Here is a 22,124-nt window from a genome sequence, read left to right on the forward strand (position 1 = left end):
GTCTTACAATCATTCTTTTAATGATTATTCAAAGTTATGACACTGAAAAAAGTGACAACTGGTCTTTGCACTTATGACCATCGCAGCCTTACCATGGTCATGTGAACAAACGTTTGGCAACTGGTATGCATTTTCAATGGTTACAGCAGCCTGAATCATGTGATCACAGTTTGCAACCTTTCCAGTTGGCTTCCAACAAGCAAGGGCAACGAGGAAAGCTGGATTCACTTAACAACTGCAGTGATTTGCTTGACAACCATGGCAAAAAAAAAAAAAAAAAGATTGTAAAATAGGGTGTGACTCATTTAGCTACTCCTTTGCTTAGCAATGAAATTCTGGTCCCAATTATGATAATACATCAAGGACTAACTGTACAAATTTCATGCTAGACTGTTAAGTTGGATTTAAAATTAACAGTAAACTAGCATTAATCTGGACTGATCAGATGAATATTTTTGAAGATGTTAACCTCATTAATGCATAGTGTACCCAGTTTTCTACAAATTGTGTCCTGATAAAAAGCTTAGTCTCCAGAGCATTTATCCAATTATGTTCATTCATATGACAAGCATTGTCTTAATGCACATTAAGACTCAGTGGGAGCCAGTGGGGCTTTGAAAAATGTCAGTAACATTCTATAAACAGATAAGACCTATTAATATTCATAAAAGAAATATCTTCAACATACAATTTAGGATTTGGCATGAAAAGGCAGCACAGATGTTCATTTTAAAGAATTACCTAATAGATATATTTGCTTATGTACATGCTAACATAGCATCTTTTTCTTCTATTGTATTGTTTTCATGAAGCTGCTTGTTTGAGCAATGAATAAAAATTATTAATACTGTACTCAAAAGTAAGATCTCACCAAACTGAATGCTTTTTCTAGGTAAATGTGTCTAAAATTGCATCCCACGCCAGCTGGAAACATGACAATTTTGTTAATCATATTGCAAACAAGGAGACATAAATATGTTAGTAAATACTTGTGTCTTTTGATGGGGTAGCACAATCTGATATAAGTTTGCAGCTTGAGGTTCTTCCTGAGAAACCTTTTCAAGACTTCTGCTAGAATGGAGGTGGAGGCTGTCCACAGAATAGATTTTCCCCAGATTCATTTGGTGAGCCAGTGGTGACTCCTGAAGTGGGAGGGGCTTATAGGTCCAATTCAAAGTGCTGATACTAACCTATAAAGTCCTATGTGACTTGGCGCCTACTTATCTGCGGGATCAACTTCCCTCTTGGAATCAGTTGAGCAAGTTCAATCTATTCAGGAAAAAAAATCCTGTTGGCAGCATTCCACATTGGAGAGGTGCTGCCCTTCAATGGCTGCTCTGATTCTTTGGAATTATTTCTCATAATGTCCACCCTAGCTGCCTTCTAGAGTTTCCTCAGAACAGGAGGGTATTTGGCTCTGAACCTCCAGAGCCATTGTGGTTTGGATAAATTAACTATTTGATATTATTCAAAAGTTTGTGGGCATTTTAGTTGCGTTCTTTTATTTGTATTTTGTTTGTTATGAATTATCTGTGAAACACCAAGAGTCATTAGGGATTTGGCAATCTCTATACGTTAACAACAACAACAACAATAATAGTAATATAGTTGAAGAAACAGTGGATCCCCTAATAAGCTGCTGTAAGAAAGTCATATAGACTGATTGCTAGCACTGGCATGACAAAGGAGCAGCAACGTTGCATTGGAAAATCTGCAAGAAATATCATTTACTTGCAAGCAAAACTGGTAGGGCCATAAAATAGAGAAAGGCATAGAAAATGAAGAAGTTAAATTGCTCTGGGACTTTAGATTCAAACAGACAGGCAGCTGCCATATAACACCCCAGACTTAACAACTGTCAATAAGAAAGACAAAAAAGTCCGGATAGTGGACAGCAGAAGAGAAGAGAAAGATTTAGAGAAGATAATAAAATACAAAGACCTACAAAAAGAAATAGAATGACTGTGGCAAAGGCAAGCAAGGGTAGTACCAATAGTTACAAATGCCTTGAACACCACGGACATTGAGAACTTTGCCATCAGTCAATTGCAAAAGGTGGCTTTACAGAGGACAGCTTCCATCCAGTGGTGGGATTCAAATTTTATTACTACTGATTCTGTGGGTGTGGCTTGGTGGGTGTGGCAGGGGAAGGATACTGTAAAATCTCCAGTCAGAGGTGGTATTTGCCGGTTCTGTGAACTACTCAAAATTTCTGCTACCGATTCTCCAGAACTGGTCAGAACCTGCTGAATACCATCTCTGCTTCCATCCTGTGATATCTGTAACCCCACCAGATTTTCCTACCCAGGTTCTTGATAATGACTCAATAGACAAAAATGCCTAATAATAATAATAATAATAATAATAATAATAATAATAATAATAATAATAATAATAATAATAATAACTATTATTATTAGCAATTTGAAATACTTGAAAGAAGGAAAACTAAATAATAAAAAGCTGAAAAATAGTTTACACAAAAAATACAACCTGGAGGAAAAACAATAACAGAAATTATGGAAGAACTAAAACAATGTGTAATAGCAACAGCAAAGAAAATTGAAAGATACGAAGGACGAATAAAACAATATTGTGAAAATGTCCAGTTCAGGAGAAACCAATGCCTCTTCTACCAGTCACTTGATGAAAATTGAGTCCATACTAATGTTCACCCATTTAGAGAAAAAACTTTGAACTTTTGGAAACAACTGTGGGAAAACCCAGTGGAACACAATAAAACTGCCTCTTGGATCAAAGATATTCACAAACAAACAACATGAAACAAAATGGAGAATATTGTAATAACAACTGATATGGTGCACAACAAGTAAAGAAAGTCAAGAACTGGAGTGCACTTGGCCTGGACGAACTGCATGGATACTGGTTAAAACACCTGACTTGCCTCCATCACCACATGGCAACTCAATTTGATGAAATGCTTCAAAATGCAACACGTGAAGAATGGTTAAGAGCTGGCCGAACATACTTGATAATGAAAGATTAAGAAAAGGGCATAAAACCAAGCAACTCATCGCTCAATTACTTGTATGCCAACAACATTCAAACTTTTTACAAGAGTACCAGCAAATTCAGTATTCAATCATCTGATGCAAAACAGTTTGTACCCAATAAAACAAAAAAGAAATTACAAAAAAATCAAGAGGAACAAAAGATCAGGTGCTCATTGACAAAATGGTACTAAAAATGCAAAACGAAGAAGAATAAATTTAAATATGGTGTGGATAGATTACAAGAAGGCATTTGACATATTACCCTACAGCTGGATTAATGCCAGTCTGAAAAACTTTGAATCAGTGAAAATATTTGTACATTTTTGAAAGCAAATACTGTATGCAAAAATGGAAAACAGTTCTAACAGCAAATGGAGATAACATTGGTGAAGTCAATATCAGATGAGGAATCTTCAAGGGGACTCACTTTTGCCACCACTGTTCAACATTGCATTAATTCCATTGAAAATAATCCTATGAAACAAAAAACTGGGTCACCAAAACTCAAGCCAACATGGCAAGATGAACCATCTACTTGTACATGGATGACTTAAAACTATGAGTGAAAAGTCCTACTGAACTTGAATCAATAGTCAACTCAGTTCAATTGTTCAGCAATGACATCAGAATGAACTTTGGACTTGAAAAATGTGCTATACTATCCATGCAGCAAGGAAAAATGGAAAAAATAGAAGGAATAGAATTGGGAAATGGAACCACCATGAAAGCATTAGCAAAGGATGACGGTTACAAATACCTACGCATATTGAAAACAGATAATATCTTGAATGGAAAAGTCAAAGAGTCAATGCAAAAGGAATACATCAGGAGGGTCCACAAAGTATTAAATTCAAAACTGAATTTTGGAAACATAATTAAAGCCAATAATACATGGGCAGTTTCTGTGATATGCTACCCAGCTGGAATAATCAACAGGACTGGAAAACCTGGACCTGGCCGAACTGGAAAACCTGGACCTGCAGAAACCTGCATAAACTTTTGAATATGTACATCCACGAAGTGACATTGACAGGTTATACTTGCCAAGAAGAATAGGGGGCAGAGGGCTATTGCAAATCCATGAAACTGTAGAAGAAGAAAAATGAAGTTTGACTGACTATGTAAACCAAAGTACAGAAAAATTGCTGCAGGCTATGAAAACAAATAACATTATAAAAACAAAGAAACAAAGGTGGAATATAAGGAAAAACAGCTGGATGATAGATTAAATGGATGGAAAACCAAAGCTTTTAATGGACAGCACTTGAAAAACATTGAAGGAAAATGTGATAACAACTTGACATGGGCATGGCTTAAGAGAGAAACCATCAAGAAAGAAACGGAAGGTTTAATACTTGCTGCTCAAGAACAAGCACTACAAATTAATGCCATGAAAGCAAAGATACAAAAATCCACTGACAATCCAAACTGCCGACTTTGCAATGACAAAGTTGAAACTGTTTCGCACTTAATATGTGAGTGCAGCAAAATTGAGCAAACTGACTACAAAGCTAGACATGATCGAATTGCTAAATTAATCCATTGGTCATTGTGTAAAAAATATGCCCTACCTGTATCCAAAAAGTCATGGGAAAATAAAGTGGGAAAAAAATGTCAAAAATGAGATGGTGAAGATCTTGTGGTACCATGAGACATCAGAGTTGAAGAAAAAGAACTGGAAAAAAATCACGAAATATCACGACATGGCCATTGAAACTACATGGTTATGGATGAAACATGTAATAGTGATACCCATTGTCATCAGGGCATTCGGTACCATATCCAAAAATTTTACAAAATACATCAAGAAATTGCAGCTTCCTGCAATAACACCCACGGAATTACAAAACACTGCACTACTCAGAACATCGTACATTTTAAGAAGATACTTGGTTGATACCCATATCAACCATCAGCGCCAGTCAGTGATATTTGTGATACATTTTTAAATGTTCAGTTCTATGTTTATGCTTAATGAATTATTATTATTATTATTATTATTAATAATAATAATAATAATAATAATAATAATAATAATAATAATAATAATAATAATAATAATAATAATAGTAATAATATACTTTCTTACTGACTCTATATAAAAAGTCCTTAGAGAATGTAAGAAAAGGGAGAAATCTCATCCTGATAAAGTTCAGATGCAACACTTCTCAATCTGGATAGTTGACAAGAAACCAGCAAAGCTCAGGAAACCTGAACTCTGAGCAGCCCATAAAGAAAAGAAAAGTTTATCTCTTTTGAAGGTTCGAAAAAGAAGAGAGTAATTGCTTTTATTGTGAAAGTGTTGCTCTTATTTGCTTGTCTTCCATCCTGGGAAGAGATACCATTTTATTTTGATTGCTCCCTCCAAGTAGTAGAAAGTGAATCAACCAAGAGGAAGAGTGAGGAAATCAGAAGGAAATATCTACAAAGAGCAACAAGGAGATATATATGAAGTAGGATTCCACTCCCCTTCTATTTTTCTATGTTATGATATTATTCTATTTATTTTATTTTTGATTTTATGTTGCAGATTTAGGCCTGTCTTGTTCTACATGCATAGTGTGCATTTCTGGAATTGTATTCTTGCCTAGAAGGTTAGTTATGAATTAAAATATGCAGGATTCAAACCTCTTCTTTCCCTTTTTGTGTTGTCTTCTATTTTCAATTAGGTCCTTAACCTTAATCTGCATCATAAATACATTTGTGCCTTCTTAATCATAAGACTAACATCATGAACGTCTGTTAATAAAAGATATCAAATGCAATGCTTGTATTACCCAAAATATTTTACCATTTCTACCTTAGCTAACTTAACTAAAATATGTTTGTGCATGTTCCTGCAATTTACAACACAACTTCTAGATCTGCTATTTAAAGATTAGTTTGCAAAACTGAAATAAATATTCATTATATATGCATGAAAAATATTCAAGAATATTCAAGGAATTCATTTCTATAAATAAATGTCATTCTTAAGTTAGTACAGCTCTTGTAATAAAGATAATTTTCTTTATTTGTTTAAAGTCTTACATTATCATTTTGGTATCATGTGCTAAATAAATAGATAATTATGGTACTTTAGTACTAGTAACCCTAGTACAGTGTTGGCGAACTTTTTCGGCACCGAGTGCCAAAACCGGAGTGTGTGCACATGCACACCCACAGGGGAGCACCAGAAACCAGAAAAGCAACAGGTGATGGCTGGCATGCCCAGAAAGATGGCTCTATGTCCCCAAACAATCTGGCTCCTCATTTTACGGACCTTGGAAGGATGGAAGGCTGAGTCAGCCTTGAGCCTGGTGAGATTCGAACTGCCAAATTGCAGGCAGTTAACAGTCAGCAGAAGTAGCCTGCAGTACTGTACTCTAACCACTGTGCCACCGTGGCTCTTATAAATATGCATCTTGAAAAGTTTTCAATTTATTCCTATTTTAAGAATTGGAAACTATCCACAAAATGTTAGTCTTTTGCTTATGCATTGACTTCATTTGTAAGTGATCACTGAACTGTATAATCAGAAGATTTTGTGATATGTTTATTTCATTTTAGCAAGGTACTAGACTTTATCAATTGACATGCATTATTGATGTGTTTGCAGCACATATCACTGTTATATATCAGTGTTTTGTTGTTATAATACAATGTGTTCCAATATCAGCAGGAAAGCACATACCTTGATGTGTTTAATTTCAGTTTTGAAGAATTCATCACTTCATATTACAATATCAGACTTTACTGATGTAAGTCAGGGCTAAAGGACTTGCAATGATATATTGATCTGCTAAATTTCTGAATTATTTATAATGTTTTGATTGTGCTTAACTTGTAACTTCCTGAGTACAATAGCCATCAGTTACACAAGAGTGGCTTTAAGTTCTAGGAGTTAGTCACCTAGTAATTTTTATTCCAATTTTTCTCACAACAGAAGTGTAACTTTTTGAAATAATTTATGCAGCTATAATATTTCATTTAGGATTGATATAAGGAGTAACTGCTGATAAGTGTATGGATTAACTTGTTCATACAATTGCATATTCATGACCTTAATGTGTTATCAAAACAAAACAGGTCCTCAGAAAGCACCCCTTGGCCACTGGGTACTCGAGTCCAATGGGCGCACACACAGTCCAGGAAGGAAGTGCATGAGTCAAACAGGCCAGGATACATGGCATGAGCAACACAAGGTACAAAACTGGGCATGTTGCTTCAGCAACACTCAAGTCTTCAGGGCTGGGTTAAGTAATTAAGTGGTGCAGCCCTTCATGAGAGGCAAGGTTACCTCCTCATGAGTAGTCTAGCTGACTGGCATTGTACCTATCTCCTCCCTACTCTACATGTCCTTGGATCAGGAGGAGTTGTAGACTCCACCTCATCATTGCTAACAGCTGGCAGCTGCTCTCCTTCCTAGCCTGGAGCCTTGTGGCCATCTTGCCTCAGCCTCAGCCTGTTACTCATCTGATCAACTCATCTGAGGCTGCTTCATCAGGCTAGCATTCTCTGAGCATTGATCCTGACCAATACTCAGCTCCACGCTTTCATCTGAAGACTCAAAGTCACCTTCCTTCTCTGAACTTGCATCTGGAGAGGAGTCCGGGAGCAGATCCATGACACCAGAAAAGGTATGCAAAAATTCCTTCTTCCTTGTCCTGTCCTGTCCTGTCCTGTCCTTCCTTTCCCTTCCCTTCCCAGCAGGTAGGAAAATGGTTGCTTCTGGGTGAGGGAGGGAGTGAAGGATTGCAAGATAGGCTAAGAAACTGTCATGGATGTTGAAAATGAAGATCAAATGAAAGCAGAAATAACCAGCAGTGCAGCACCCAGTAGCACTAAAGCAGCCACAACTTCCCCAAATTTCATACTGTCAGAAAATCATGGGCTCCAGACTTGAACACATTCTATAAGTTTGCCCATTTGAGGAACCTCAATTCAAAAATTGTTGCCTTATGATGCACCATTTCACCCAGTTAAAGTTCATTATAAAGAGAGTTTTATACATACTGTAGCAATAGCACATAGATTTATATGCCACCCCATAGTACTTTACAGAATTCTGGGGTGGGTATAGATCCAGCATATTGCCAACAACAATCTGGGTTCTCATTTTGCTAACCTAGAAATGATGGAAAGCTGAGTCAACTTTGAGCCCCGTCAGGATAGAGCTCTAGGCTGTGGGCAGAGTTTGCAATCGGCATTATAACTACTGTACTTCCAAGGCTTGATATATATAGTAACATTAGATATAGACTATTTCTAGTAAGTAAACCCTCAACATGTTCCCTTCAGAAAACTCAGATCTCCGGTAAAAGGAACAACAGTATCACAAGCAGATAATCAACGAGGTGCCTCATTAACTTTCTTAATATCATGAGCTCAAAAAGAGGAACAGCTTTATAAAGATCTGTCTTCCATATGGGATCTTAGTGACCTTTTTGTTTAGGAGTCCAAAAATTCCTAAGACCATTCCTACATCTTAGGGTATTTCAAATCGACATGGAGATAAAGGAGATTTGTAACTCTATGTAGCAATCAGAAAAGAAAAAAAAATTGCTTATGGAATAAGAGTACATTTGTTTGGACCAGTCAATATTTAGCATTATCTTGTCTTAATGGCTTTTAGAATGGTTTATATAGTCTATCTATCCTTAAGTTCTCAAAGCAGAGAAATATGGGTGTATCATTAGAGCCTGTGTCTGTGTTACAAGCTTTGTAGCTATGAGTTATTCAAGGTTCCCTGCATAGCAATCTAGAAAAGTGTGGCATTTTCTTTTTTCTTTTTCCTTCCCAACCTGGGTTTATTTACGATATACAAATATTATGTTGGTATCAGGATAGCATTCTCTTCACAAAGTTTAACCATGAGTAGGAGTGGAACTCCTTCCCTGAGCACAATTAAACACATCCTAATTTCTAGAGTGGTTAATAATCCATAGATCCCCATGCATACTTCTGCATTTACTATCACGCTGGACAATAGTTTGTGCAAAAGCTAAAATGAATTCCATTAAGTTTAAATTAAAGTCTGTCGATAAGGGCAATGGGGGGAAAAGCATTCATTACCTTGGCAATTTTCCAGGTCTTTAAAATGTTTTGGAGGAGAGGAAAAACACATCCTACCAAACCCTGGAGAAAAGATTGAATAATAAGGGAAATGTCTTATTTAACTGGTTCAGCTAATACAATACACTCCGGGCTGTTCAACAATAATCAACTATCAGTGATCTTGCTACCTGCAATTTCCTTTGACTATATTTAAAAATGATATGACGCATGAATGAAAAATAACATCAAGACTAAATGACAAAAATGTGAAAAATAGCTATTTATTAAGCAATTAAAGAATGGAAGAAAAATGAAAAGACAGATGGACAGAAATAAAAAATCCAATCGACTTGTTTAAGACTTGGATTTCTCTATGACAGTGGCAGATTTTTATAAGATTGAAATCCATATCTGACCTGAGAATGCACCTGTCAAAGACTGCAGATTATCCAATAAACTGGGCTGTTCATTATGACATCCAGCAATAACACAGTAAGTGGTTTTAATGCATACATGTTCTCAAATACTAACAGAACATATATTAAAATTGTAACTCTCCTTTGATTTAATAGATGGTCAGGACTACTACAAGAGCAACACCTAATCATCTAAATGGGCCAGACCAAAATCTATCTAATCCAGGATGTTGCTACAAAACCCATTATCAAGCTAGGTCACATCATCAGTGTTAACCATTATTAATAAATGTCTGTAAAAAGACCACCAAGCTCAAAGATCACCAAATAACCCAAAGTTATATATCACTGGATGACGGAACACTTCACTTAAAACTGGTTACACTCATATCTGATTATCAAAAACATACTGCTCCTGAAAATGAACATTCACTTAATTACCAAGGTCAGTTATTTCTCAATTGTCCATTAATTTATAAAACACTAAGTTGAGAGTCACTGATAATGAATCATAATTTGGAGAAATTCATCTACTTTTTATTTATTTAGATGACACCTGCATTCTAAATGCATTATTATGAAGGAAAGAAAAAAAGATATCTCTATTCACTGGTTCACACTAGAGCTGACAAAAAACTTCTGTGAAGAAATCAAGCATTCTTCTGAACCTGGCGCTTGAAGTAGTGAAGCATAGATTTTTCAGAAGTTTCAGCTTGGGATCTTTCAAGGGTTTTCCCTCATTGTCTCCAGATAGATGTGCATGTACAGGAGAGATGTTTTCTTGAATTGGCATTTCAAGCAGTGGATTCATTTGAGTACTGAATGGTAATTTTATGTTTATGAAACCAAGAATATTAGGATATACAACTATCACTCCAGGACAGGAAATTCTTATTTATTACCTGCTGATGTTTGCACAACATCAGAAGTATTTCTGAGTCCCAAGAAGTCAAACTGATAAAGTCTCCAAGATTTCTGATCTGCAGCTTCTACTGAGTTTTTTCTCCATCTGTAAACCATTTCTTCTTGTGGATAGCCATCTGTAAATTAAAAGTCAGCATCAAATATCTGGTAAATATTGCATAATGTGAACAGTACACTTTTTTCCTCCTCCTCCTCCTCCTCCTCCTCCTCCTCCTCCTCCTCCTCCTCCTCCTCCTCCTCCTCCTCCTCCTCCTCCTTTCTCATATGTGATTGTAGGCATCTTACAGCAAAATATTATAGTCATATAAAGTTAAATGATGAAAAGTGATTAACCAAAGACATAAAAAAATAGGAGAGTGCCAACTAACAATTCACAAACAATACAGCTACCTTGTAGTTCCACAACCTCTAAGGGATCCCAATCCTGATGGCACAGCGATATCTTCAGGAATTTCCTAAAGGCCAGCAGGATTGGGCCCAATATAACTTCAGGGAAGATAATGTTCTAGAACAGAGGTCGCCAATCTTTTGGATCTCAGGGACCACCAAACTCATACTTTTAAAGCCCGAGGACCACGAATACGGTTTTTTAAAAAAAGCTAATATATTTAATATAATTTTTATGTTAAATATACATTATATATCTCCCCATTAGTTCTATAGCTTTGAATTGCTCCCGTCTCTCTCTCTTTCCTGCCCCTCACCCAAGTGCAGGCGGGAAAGGAAAGGGAGATGGAGCCATGCACAGCTCTCCCCTTTTCCAGCCCTTGCTGCCTCTCCCAACATCAAAGCCTCAGAAACACAGGCAAAGCCACCACAGTGTTAGCACCCTGAGTTGCTTGCTTCTCCATTACTGCCTCCTCCTCCTCCAGCACCACTTCCTTCTCTAGGTAGGGCGATTCTTAACTAACCGAGCATGCTAAGGCAACTCAGGACGCTACCGCTGTGGCGGCTTTGCCTGCATTTCCGAGGCTTCGATGTTGGGAGAGGCAGCAAGGACTGGAAAAGGGGAGAGCTGTGCACAGCTCCGTCTCCCTTTCCTTTCCTGCCTGCATGTGGGCGGGGGGAGGAGGAAAGAGAGAGAGCCGGGAGCAATTCAAAGCTAGAGAACTAATGGGGAAGAGCTGACAGTGGGCGCTGGGGGAGGGGACTGCTGTTGCTGCCACCGGCAGGTGTAGGAGCTGGTTGGCACATGCATCTCAGGGGCTTGACTCTGGGTGCCTCGGAGAGCCAGGTGGCACAAGAACTGCGCGGCCCAGATTAATTGCTTTTGGGGGCCATTTCTTCTCCGGCCCACCAAAATTTTTCCACGGCCCACCAGTGGGCTGCGGCCCACCGGTTGGCGACCGCTGTTCTAGAAGATGGGTGCCATCGCAGGTCCTGGCTCCTGTCAGATGAAAATCTTGGTGAATGTGACCCATAACATATCCCATTTGCCAGGTCTAATGGAATGGATAAATATAACGAGACAGATGGTCTTTCAAATAATCCATCTCCATGTCTTGTAGATCTTTATAAGTCATAACCAGCCCTTCAAATTGAGCCTGGAAACTAACTGATAACCAATCAAGGTCACAGAGTAAAGGTTTAACGTACTAATTTTGATATGCACATTACGCCTGCGCTACTTTTTGCACCAGCTTTAGTTTCCAGGTGTATTTCAAAGACAGCTCCTGTACAACACATAAAATAATCCATCCAAGATGTGACTGGGACATGAATGCTGGAAAGTAGTCTCCTGGTCCATGAATGGGTGCAATAGGTGCACAACTGAAAGGCATTGCTAACCATGACTGCCACCTGGAACAGGAGTCCAAGGACCCCTGGTTTGCAACAGAGTCTGTTTGGGCCAGTTCTATCTTATTCAACAGTGAAGTTGGTAATTTCCAGTCAAAGAAGCAAGGAAATAAATAGATAATATAGAAATGAATAACTTTTCTTTATTAGACAAGAATATAAAACAAAATAAAAGCAAAAAAATAGCATGCATGACTCCATTGTCACTTTAATTGTGCAGTACTTATCAGTTGCTAGAGGTTTTCTGAAGGCTCTCTGAAATCAGAGCTGTTTAAGAACATATGGATCACTTTGCCTATTGCTTTAATGGTTCAATATATCTTGCAGATATGTATATCTTCATAAACAGATAATTTGCATGAAGCAACAAATGCTTTCCACAGGTACAGACATGGCTCCCAGCTAAAAATATATTGAATTACAAAGTTGGGAATGAATCCTGGCTAAGAATAATGGACTACAATAATGAATCCTGGCTAAGAATAATGGACTACAATAATGAATCCTGGCTAAGAATAATGGACTACAATAATGAATCCTGGCTAAGAATAATGGACTACAATAACTCTTGTCTGATTAAGACATATTTCTGTAGGATTGTAGTGAAGCCCAATCAAATATTACAAACTTTTATATGAATTTAAATGCAAGTCTTCACTTCCTCAGTTTTAACAGACTATTACATCTAAATAATAATTGTAAATTGTTACAATAACATACTTAGGCTACAGAAACACTTCTGAAATTTCTAAGTTTATAGATTATCTCTTATACTTGTTGCATTAAGTATCTTAATCTTTTTATAGTATATACCTAACAATTCACATACCATTTTATGAACTCTTACTATATTAAACTAATCAGTTTTCTCAATTTGCTCTATAGCATGAAAGATGCCCACAAGACATTAATCTGTTACCTCTTAAAATTATATATAAGTGTCTTTGGAGTATGGCATTCATTATTTTCAATCAATGTTAAAGAGTCACAGTTATACTGTACAGGCTTTTCAATTATGAATCAAAACTACTTATAGTTCAGGATGTTGACTGGTAAAAAGGCCAAGAAGGCAATTTACTGTATTGCCAGATAGATTATATTAACATATTTAGGGCTAAGAAGTCAGCTTTAAGATATGTGTTATAGCATTTATATCTCCCCGAAGAATGAGTACTTTAGGATTCAAATTCTCTGTTTTCAATGTATCATCACTGCTGCTTACTTGTGTTAGCTTTTCTGCATTAACTGGGAGCCTTTAACCATATATATATATCGTATAAACATGTGTGTGTATATGTGTGTGTGTGTGTGTGTGTGTATATAATTAACATATAGGAGATAATATGTAAGATTGTATTGAATTATCAGTGGATACAGAATTCAAGAGTAATCAAATGGAAGTACAAATTTTATGAGCTAAATTATCTATATGAGGTGTATATACTGGAATTGCTCCAGTCATATGAGCCATAGTGGCTCAGTGGTTAGAATGCAGTATTGCAGGCTAACTCTGCCTACTGCCAGGAGTTTGATTCTGACCGGCTCAAGGTTTGACTCAGCCTTCCATGGTTGGTAAAATGAGGAGCCAGATTGTTGGGGGCAATATGCTGACTCTGTAAACCACTTAGAGAGGGCTGTAAACAGTGGTGGGATTCACATTTTTTTACTGGGCATGGCTTGGTGGGTGTGGCAGAGGAAGGATACTGTAAAATCTCCAGTCAGAGGTGGTATTTGCCGGTTCTCCAAACTACTCAAAATTTCCACTACCGGTTCTCCAGAACTGGTCAGAACCTGCTGAATACCACCTCTGGCTGTAAAGCACTATGAAGCAGTACATAAGGCTAAGTGGTATTGCTATTGCTATAAGACTGTGATGATGCAAAATGGGAAATCACCATCTTTTAAACAGCATAGGCCACATACACTGAATCACAAGACCAACATTTCCGTAAGATAAATAACAAGTCATGAGCCTGTACTCATGTGGGTTTTTGGATCAGAAGCTCTAAAACTATAATCTGAATTCTTAATTAGATTGATGTAATTGTCAGGATCTCTAGATTTCATCCAGTACTTGTTACCACCGCAGAATAACAGACTGTTACAGTGTTTATAATAAATTGCAATGTGATGCCTTCTGAGGCTCTTCTTACTCTGTCTGACTGTCAAAACTAATTTTCCATGCAGTAATTCCCCCAACATTTCGTTGTCATGTTCTTTCATTTAGTTTGAAGCCATTATTTTGAGTTTTGCTCTCTAAAGCAATAGAGAACTAATCTGTTTTATCACTTACACTGTAGTCTCCTAAAATTTTAAAATCATTATAATTATTTTCTTTCCTAAACTCTTTCTGGGTGAAATATACCTGATTACTTTAATCTTACGTTGTACATATTTTATCTAAGCCCCTTGCCTCGTTATATATTGTGATACCATCTTGCAGCAAACAGAACTTTCTATTATTCTATCAAACTAACCAAGCCTTTATTTCTATTTTGCTTTTTATAAATTGTTTTACTACAACTTTAGTTATTTGAATGTCATGTTTGTTCCTCTATTGGCACTAATGGAGAGGTGTCGGGACAGAATTAATCACTGATAGAGAATAATTAAATGGTGGTTAAATCTGTCAATGTTCATCCTGTTCATTTCACTTTCCCAATTGTTCTACATTACTTTATAAAGTTTATATGTTGAGGTAAAGGGAAGTTTTACCTATAAATTTGGTATATAATTACATAGAACAACTTTTCTGCTTTGTGTTATATGCACTTTTAGAATATGTACTTTTTGACATTTTCCCTCAGTATAATATTATGCATTGTTTGTCTTAAGGTGCATATTTTTGTGCACATTTCTGACTCACAGATTGTCACAAAATTCTAAAAAGTATCACTTTGGTTTCATGTAGCCTTGTGAAGTGTGAACTGGGTAAATAAACATAAAAATTAAATATCTTCACTGTACCTGGAACAAAATGATTAATAAATATCATCACTGTACCTGGAACAAAATGATTAATTATAGTTTTCTTCAATATTCCTGGGCTTTCATGCATACTTTTCTCCCACAGCCACAGTTCATCTTTTAAGTGGAATGGAACAATTGAAGAATAAAGATGTAGAAACAATCACTTCCTGTACTGGCCAACGTATGTACACAGTTATTTTATTTGACCAAAAATGGCTTAGGTACATATCCTCTAGGTTTATATGGCAGATCAAATAGCTATTTTGTCACACAAGTTGGATTCTATCACACTGATACAATCAAAAAATGAGAGAGGATGTAGTCTTGGCATTCTCTCTTTTCTCTTGCTTCATTGCAGCTAACTATTATCATGCATTATGAAAGCCAGCATCCTTCCATAGCCAAAAACAAAAACAAAAACCACTAATTGGGCATTGTTTGAGCTGTTGGCATAATTAGCTTTGTTGTGCCCACAATCCAGCAACACCCGAGACTGGAAACAATTATCACACCTGTAGGATTGTCAGGTTTAATGGGAATAAGGGTGCTTCCACCAAATTAAAAATGAAACATTCTGTTAAATATTGTTCACATGCTTTAAAGTGTGAAAGGGCTATGTATACATACTGTGTAAACAGCTTACAGCTACCCAACATTTCTTCCTCAATCATAATCAAAGGCTGTGTTGATGAGCTTCTGCCAACAAGTAAAAATTTGCTGGGCATGTACCTTGCCTATAGACTGTATATTTTCATGCACAATCATTTCTGATTTCCTGCTGGCAAATGATAGGCATCTCAACTATTCTTCAGCCAAATTAGGTGGGTGATCAGTCAAAATGCTAGTAGCGCAAAATTCTTTTATTATTCTTCTGGCGTGTTACCCTTTATATTTGTTCTGTCCATCAGGACTAATTCAACTATGAAAGCTGTTCAGAAAATTATTCCTCGTGGCAACAGATTGCAAGGAGCCTGTAATGTCTGAGACATTTTTGGACTGCACTTGGTTTCTGGGCTATCCATGCACAGTTCTTTCCCCCCTCCCCCATTTAAATAAACATTTTACTGAAATAGAAATTGTAGAAATAGAGTTAGTCATTGTTACTCTCCCTGTTCCTTTTTCATTCCTGATCTTTTCTTTTTGTAGCTGTTGTAACAAATTAATTTATAGGCAAGACTTAGGCAGCTTTCAATCAGGTACATCATCAGCATGAACTTGCCAGCATATGTAATTGTTCTGTTATGATCAGATCACTTTCTAGTGGCCCTGGAATTACCTAGAACTGCTCCCTACTGCAGGAGAGCTGGACCCATTTGATCATTTTACCCAGATGCCTGTTGGTTCCAGAGGGAGTGCAGTGATGGTCTTGAAGGTCTGATGCATATTCTATTAAAGGCTTGATCATGACTTGAAATGATAAGGCTGCTGGGGCATTTGATGAGATCATGCCTATGCAACCTTTTCCATTCCTTGGATTCTGGGTCTCTTTCTAGTTTACAGAGGAGCTAAGGGGATGAAATGCAATAAGAGACACCTAGAGCATTGCTGGAGGACAACAAGGAATGAATTTTATGAAGCACAAGCTACAGCCACAATTAAGATGTCAGGATTCTCCTGCCTCATAGTTGCCATAAGGCTTATCGTTTGGTGTTACGGACAATGAAACAGTAATATTTTTGCAGCATTATTATGCCAGTGGATAGCTGTCTCTATATTTCCATTCTTGGTGCTGCTGTGGTTGCCCTCTTGCGGTTTCTGGAAGCTGTGGGGGCCTAGATGGTGGACAACAGGTTTTGACCGAACCCTTGTAAGGCCAAATGGCTTTAGATATATGGAGCTCCCATATCTGAGACTTTGCCATCTTTGACTCTGGATGGCATAGCACTGTCCCAGAAAGACACAGTTAACAACTTGTGAGTTCTCCTGGACTCGCAACTCTGTTTGAAAAATAGGTGGCAATCGCGGCTAGGAGATCCTTTGCACAACTTATGTGTTGTGTTCCAGCTGCGGCCTTTCCCGGATTAGGATTCCTTGTGTTCGGTCATTCAGTCCCTAGTCATCTCATGGCTGGACTATTGTAATGTGCTATATAAGGGGCTACCCTTGAAGAGCATTCAGAAGCTACAGCTGGTACAGAGTGTGGCAGTTGGGTAGTTTTTAGGCCCCCAAGAATGTCCCCAGTGGTGAGATTTAAATTTTTTTACTACCAGTTCTGTGGCTTCTTAGCCTGTCAGGGGAAGGATACTGTAAAATCTCCAGTCAGAGGTGGTATTTGCCAGTTCTCCAAACTACTCAAAATTTCCACTACCGGTTCTCCAGAACTGGTCAGAACCTGCTGAATACCATCTCTGAATGTTCCCTGTAACACCGCTGGTCTGTAAGCTACATTGGTTGTCAGCTTGCTTCTGGGTACAATTCAAACTGTTGGTGATCACCTTTAAAGCCCTTCATGTATGGGTCCATGTTACTTGAGGAACTGTCTCATCCCACTGGGATAGGCCCGTACCACTTTATACCAGCAAATGAGCCATGATGCAGGTTCCATCAGCTCAATTATTCTGGCTAGCAGGATCCAGGAGGAGGACTTTCTGTGCTGTTACTTCTGCCCTCTGGAACATCTTGCCCCCTGATGCGAAGTTGGCCTCAACCATCCCATCTTTTCGTAAGGACCTAAAGACATGGCTGTGACAGTTGGCTTGGAGGCCCAGTGGGGGAACAGTGCAATGAATGTGGTTGATTGAGTAATAACAGATCCCATCTCCCCCCATTCCACCCCTGCCCTCTCCATGTCTCCTTGGTTTTAATGTATTTTAATGTTTTTAATTATATATGTAACTGTCAGCCACCCAGAGTTACCATACGTTAAGATGGGCACCCAATAAAATTTATAAATAAATATTTGACAGAATTATTACGGTATATGCCAGGCATCTGTCAGACAAAATCATCTAGATTTTCTCCTAGCTGGACTTTGGCCTTTACGCAGTGGATGAGATTCAGCCTAGTATGAGTTTGATTCAGTTGGGCTTATAGAAATGTAAGCTTAACACCTGCATGTTAGACCATATCCCTCCTAATTAGCTAAGGAAATGACATGGAAGTTGGATCTTAGAGGTGGTGAAAGAGGTAGTGGTCCTATTGACTCTTACAGAATCCCTATCAAGGAACCACTGATGAACCTAGCCAATTTTCATTCTGTCTTCAGTCTTTTGAGGATGGTTTAAAATGTGGTTGTTCTGAAGCTTCAAAGAATTGTGGAGGAAGTAGATTATCTATACCCTAGATTAGCCAAGAGATGCTGTGGATTTTGTTGCAGGGTCTCTAGAGGCTGTGGAAGCCTGTATAGGAGATAATAGGCTTCAGCTCAATCTTAGTAAGACTGAGGGGTTTAAGGATCCCTGGATTTGGAGATTTTTTCATCACTTGTTCTGGATGGGATTGTATTACCCCAAACAGAAACCAGTATATGCACAGTGAGATATTGTCAGACTTGCCACCACTTAAACCACTACTATAAATAAAATGAATCAATGAGTTCTTTATTGTGTGTGATTAAACACACAAGGAATTTGTCTCGGTGCATGTGCTCTTAGTGTGCATAAAAAGAAAAGATACACCCATCAAGAATCATAAGGTATAACACTTAATGATAGCCTAGTTGAAAATTACAGACCAATCTCCTTATGCTGCATCATCTGTAAAGTCATGGAATCAATTATTAACCAATCCATTATCCTCCACTTAGAGACAAACAACCTACTCTCTAATAAACAATCTGGTTTCAGAAAAAAAACTATCCTGTAATCTGCAACTCTTACACTGCAAAAACATATGGACTACACAACTCGATCAGGGCAAAGCAATAGACTCAATCTACATAGACTTCTGTAAAGCCTTTGATTCAGTGGTATATGACAAACTACTCCTAAAACTAAAATCTTACGGTATCTCTGGACACCTGTATAACTGGATAGAAGCATTCCTGTCAAACAGACAACAAATGGTCAAAATTTGGAGCGTCCTATCAAATTCTGTACCCGTCAACAGTGGTGTCCCCCACGGCAGTGTTTTAGGACCAACTCTCTTCATATTCTACATAAATGACTTCTGTGATCATATTAAGAGCAACTGTGTTCTCTTCGCTGATGATGTAAAGCTATTCAACACCACAGACAATACTACTACCGTCCAAAAAGACCTTGACTATGTATCAGAATGGTCAATCAAATGGCAACTTCAAATCTCAACAAATAAATGCTCTGTCTTACATATTGGCAAAAAAAAAATATCAGAAAATAAAATACAAGTTAAATAATCAAGACCTTGTTGAGGATCCAAACTCTATCAAGGACCTTGAAGTACTCACCTCTAATGATCTAAGTGCTAGAGCCCACTGTAGCTACATAGCCAAAAAGGCATTAAGAGTTGTTAATCTAATCCTACGTAGCTTCTTCTCTGGTAATATCACACTACTAATAGAGCATACAAAATATTTGCTAGACCTATACTTGAATACAGCTCATCAGTCTGGAACCCACATTACATATCTGATATTAACACAATTGAAAAAGTCCAGAAATATTTCACAAGAAGAGTTCTCCGCTCCTCTACTCATTGCAGAATACCTTATGCCACCAGACTTCAAACTCTAGGCCTAGAAAACCTACAACTACGCTGCCTTCAGTCCAATCTAAATATAGTATGTAAAATCATACATTGTAATGTCCTACCTGCAAATGAATACTTCAGCTTCAATCATAACAATACAAGAGCACACAATAGATATAAACTCAAGGTTAACTGCACCAAACTTGATTGCAGGAAATACGACTTCAGCAATAGAGTGGTCAATGTCTGGAATACTCTACCCGACTCTGTAGTTTCTTCCCCAAACCCCAAAAACTTTAACCTTAGACTGTCTACTATTGACCTCACCCCTTTCCTAAGAGGTCTGTAGGGGGTGCATAAGCGCACCAACGTGCCTACGTCCCTGTCCTATTGTTTCTCTTATTCTTCTTTTATTTTTCTTATATGTACCCATTTCATGTATTCACAACTATGTATACACTTATACTTATTATCTTGTAAACAATTGGCAAATCAAATAAATAAATAAATAAATAAAATAAATAAATAAACAGAATGGTCAATGTTTGGAATACTCTACCTGACTCTGTGGTTTTTTTCCCCAAACCCCAAAAACTTTAACCTTAGACTGTCTACTATTGACCTCACCCTCTTCCTAAGAGGCCTGTAGGAGGCATGCATTAGCACACCAATCGTGCCTACTGTCCCTGTCCTATTGTTTTTTTTTCTTATAAGTATCTATCTCATGTATTCAAAACTATGTTTATTCTTATACCTGTATCTTGTAAGCGATTGACAAATAAAATAAATAAAATAAAATAAAATAAATAAGGAATCAAATCATATTAGGAAACAGTCAATATAAATCATAAGGATACAAGCAACAACGTTACAATCATACAGTCACAAGTGGAAGGAGATGGGTAATAGGAACAATGAGAAGATTAATAGTAATAGTAATGCAGACTTAGTAAATAGTTGGACAGTGTTGAGGAATAATTTGTTTAGTAGAGTGATGGTGGAAAAAAAAACAATGGAAACAATCCTTGGCTGTATTTGCTGAGAAAGGTATAGTTTTATTAGAAGTCAAGTGCATTGCACTAATGCATAGCCAGAACTGAGAATTGTATGCCAAAATCCCTATGTTCAACTTTTCCCTCCCTTAAGTGCCTCACATCGCTGACCCCCTATGACCTTTCAGGTCCAAGCAAGAAGTTTTTAGAATGGTCACTTCAAACAAGGTTGGTATACAGCTGCCTTCTTTTCCCAGCCAGGTGACCTTTAGGCAGCATCTTGGGGAGATACATAAATTACTTTCATTTCTCCCCCAAATATTACCCCTCCAAACCACCCTCATCAGCATTCATGGAAGACTGTCACTACATCATAGTTAGGCACAAGAAAGCAGCTGACAGATATTGGCTGCCAGGGAGCTTTTGGATGTAGTTGAAACTGCTGGATATTACCTACAAAGCCCTCATGCCATGGTGAAATCATCTCTCTCCAAGCATTTCTACTGTCCCATTCAATTCAGCAGGAGAGGTGCACTGATGGTCCTGTCACTTAAAACTAATCATCTTTCCAGATCCAGAAAGTATGCTTTTATGCCATAGCATCTGCCCCTTGGAATACCAGTCTGCTCTTGATTAGAAGACCCTGATACTGCCAGTTGATACGTCACAAAACTTTGAAGGATTAGATGTGTTCCTCGATGCAAGAGTTCAGATTGTTACTTGGAGCCTCTGAAGTTGTTGATTATGGCACATTAGTTTCACCTTTGCTGTTATTGTAAGCATTAATGTTTTAGGTTGTTTGTATTTTGAGTTTAGATATTGTTAGATGCCTAGAATCAGTATAATGAGGTAGGCATTAATTGAATAATAAATAAATCTGTAATAACATTTATTCAGGGGGCTCAGTTTTACATTGCCAGAATCCATTGCCCATCTGTTGCTTAAAAATGTTGCTACATTGAGAAGCTCTCGAGCAAACAATGATCTTTTTCAGCAAAAGAAAAAAGTGAGGAGGGTTAAGTGAATAGCATTTGGAATTCATTGCCATACAATGAGAGGTAGCTACTTTGTATCCCAGGGAAATGATTGCATATACATTGTGGACTCTGGGCCCAGGAAATATCAGATTTATTAATTATTCTGATTTATAAACTGGCATAATTTTGTGAGCGCTAATGGTTTACAGAAATAAAAACATCCACAATAGAACAATATAAGCTCAAATAGTGAAACCATAAAGACCAAATATAATTAAATTTAAACTTTATACCAAAAAAGGGTTAACGTTTTTATTATATAACAAATTGCCAGACTGCAAAATAAAGCTTCCACCTTTAGCATAATGTGTATTTTCAAGAATAGCTGTA

The 22,124-nt window shown here is 37.5% G+C and overlaps 1 protein-coding gene across 1 annotated transcript in view; it reads right to left on the reverse strand.

Annotated features, from left to right (window-relative positions):
• The window catches only part of GABRG3 (gamma-aminobutyric acid type A receptor subunit gamma3), a 420,264-nt gene that overhangs the window by 49,820 nt on the left and 348,320 nt on the right, over nt 1-22,124 (reverse strand). The window contains exon 6 of the mRNA XM_087967117.1: nt 10,369-10,506. Within this exon, the coding sequence (XP_087823243.1) occupies nt 10,369-10,506 (138 nt within the window). The remainder of the gene's footprint in view (nt 1-10,368; nt 10,507-22,124) is intronic.

This window comes from Notechis scutatus, chromosome 5, assembly GCF_049901735.1.
Source record: "Notechis scutatus isolate UNSWTSFEM ecotype Mainland chromosome 5, rNotScu1.2, whole genome shotgun sequence".
Taxonomy (NCBI): Eukaryota; Metazoa; Chordata; class Lepidosauria; order Squamata; family Elapidae; genus Notechis; species Notechis scutatus.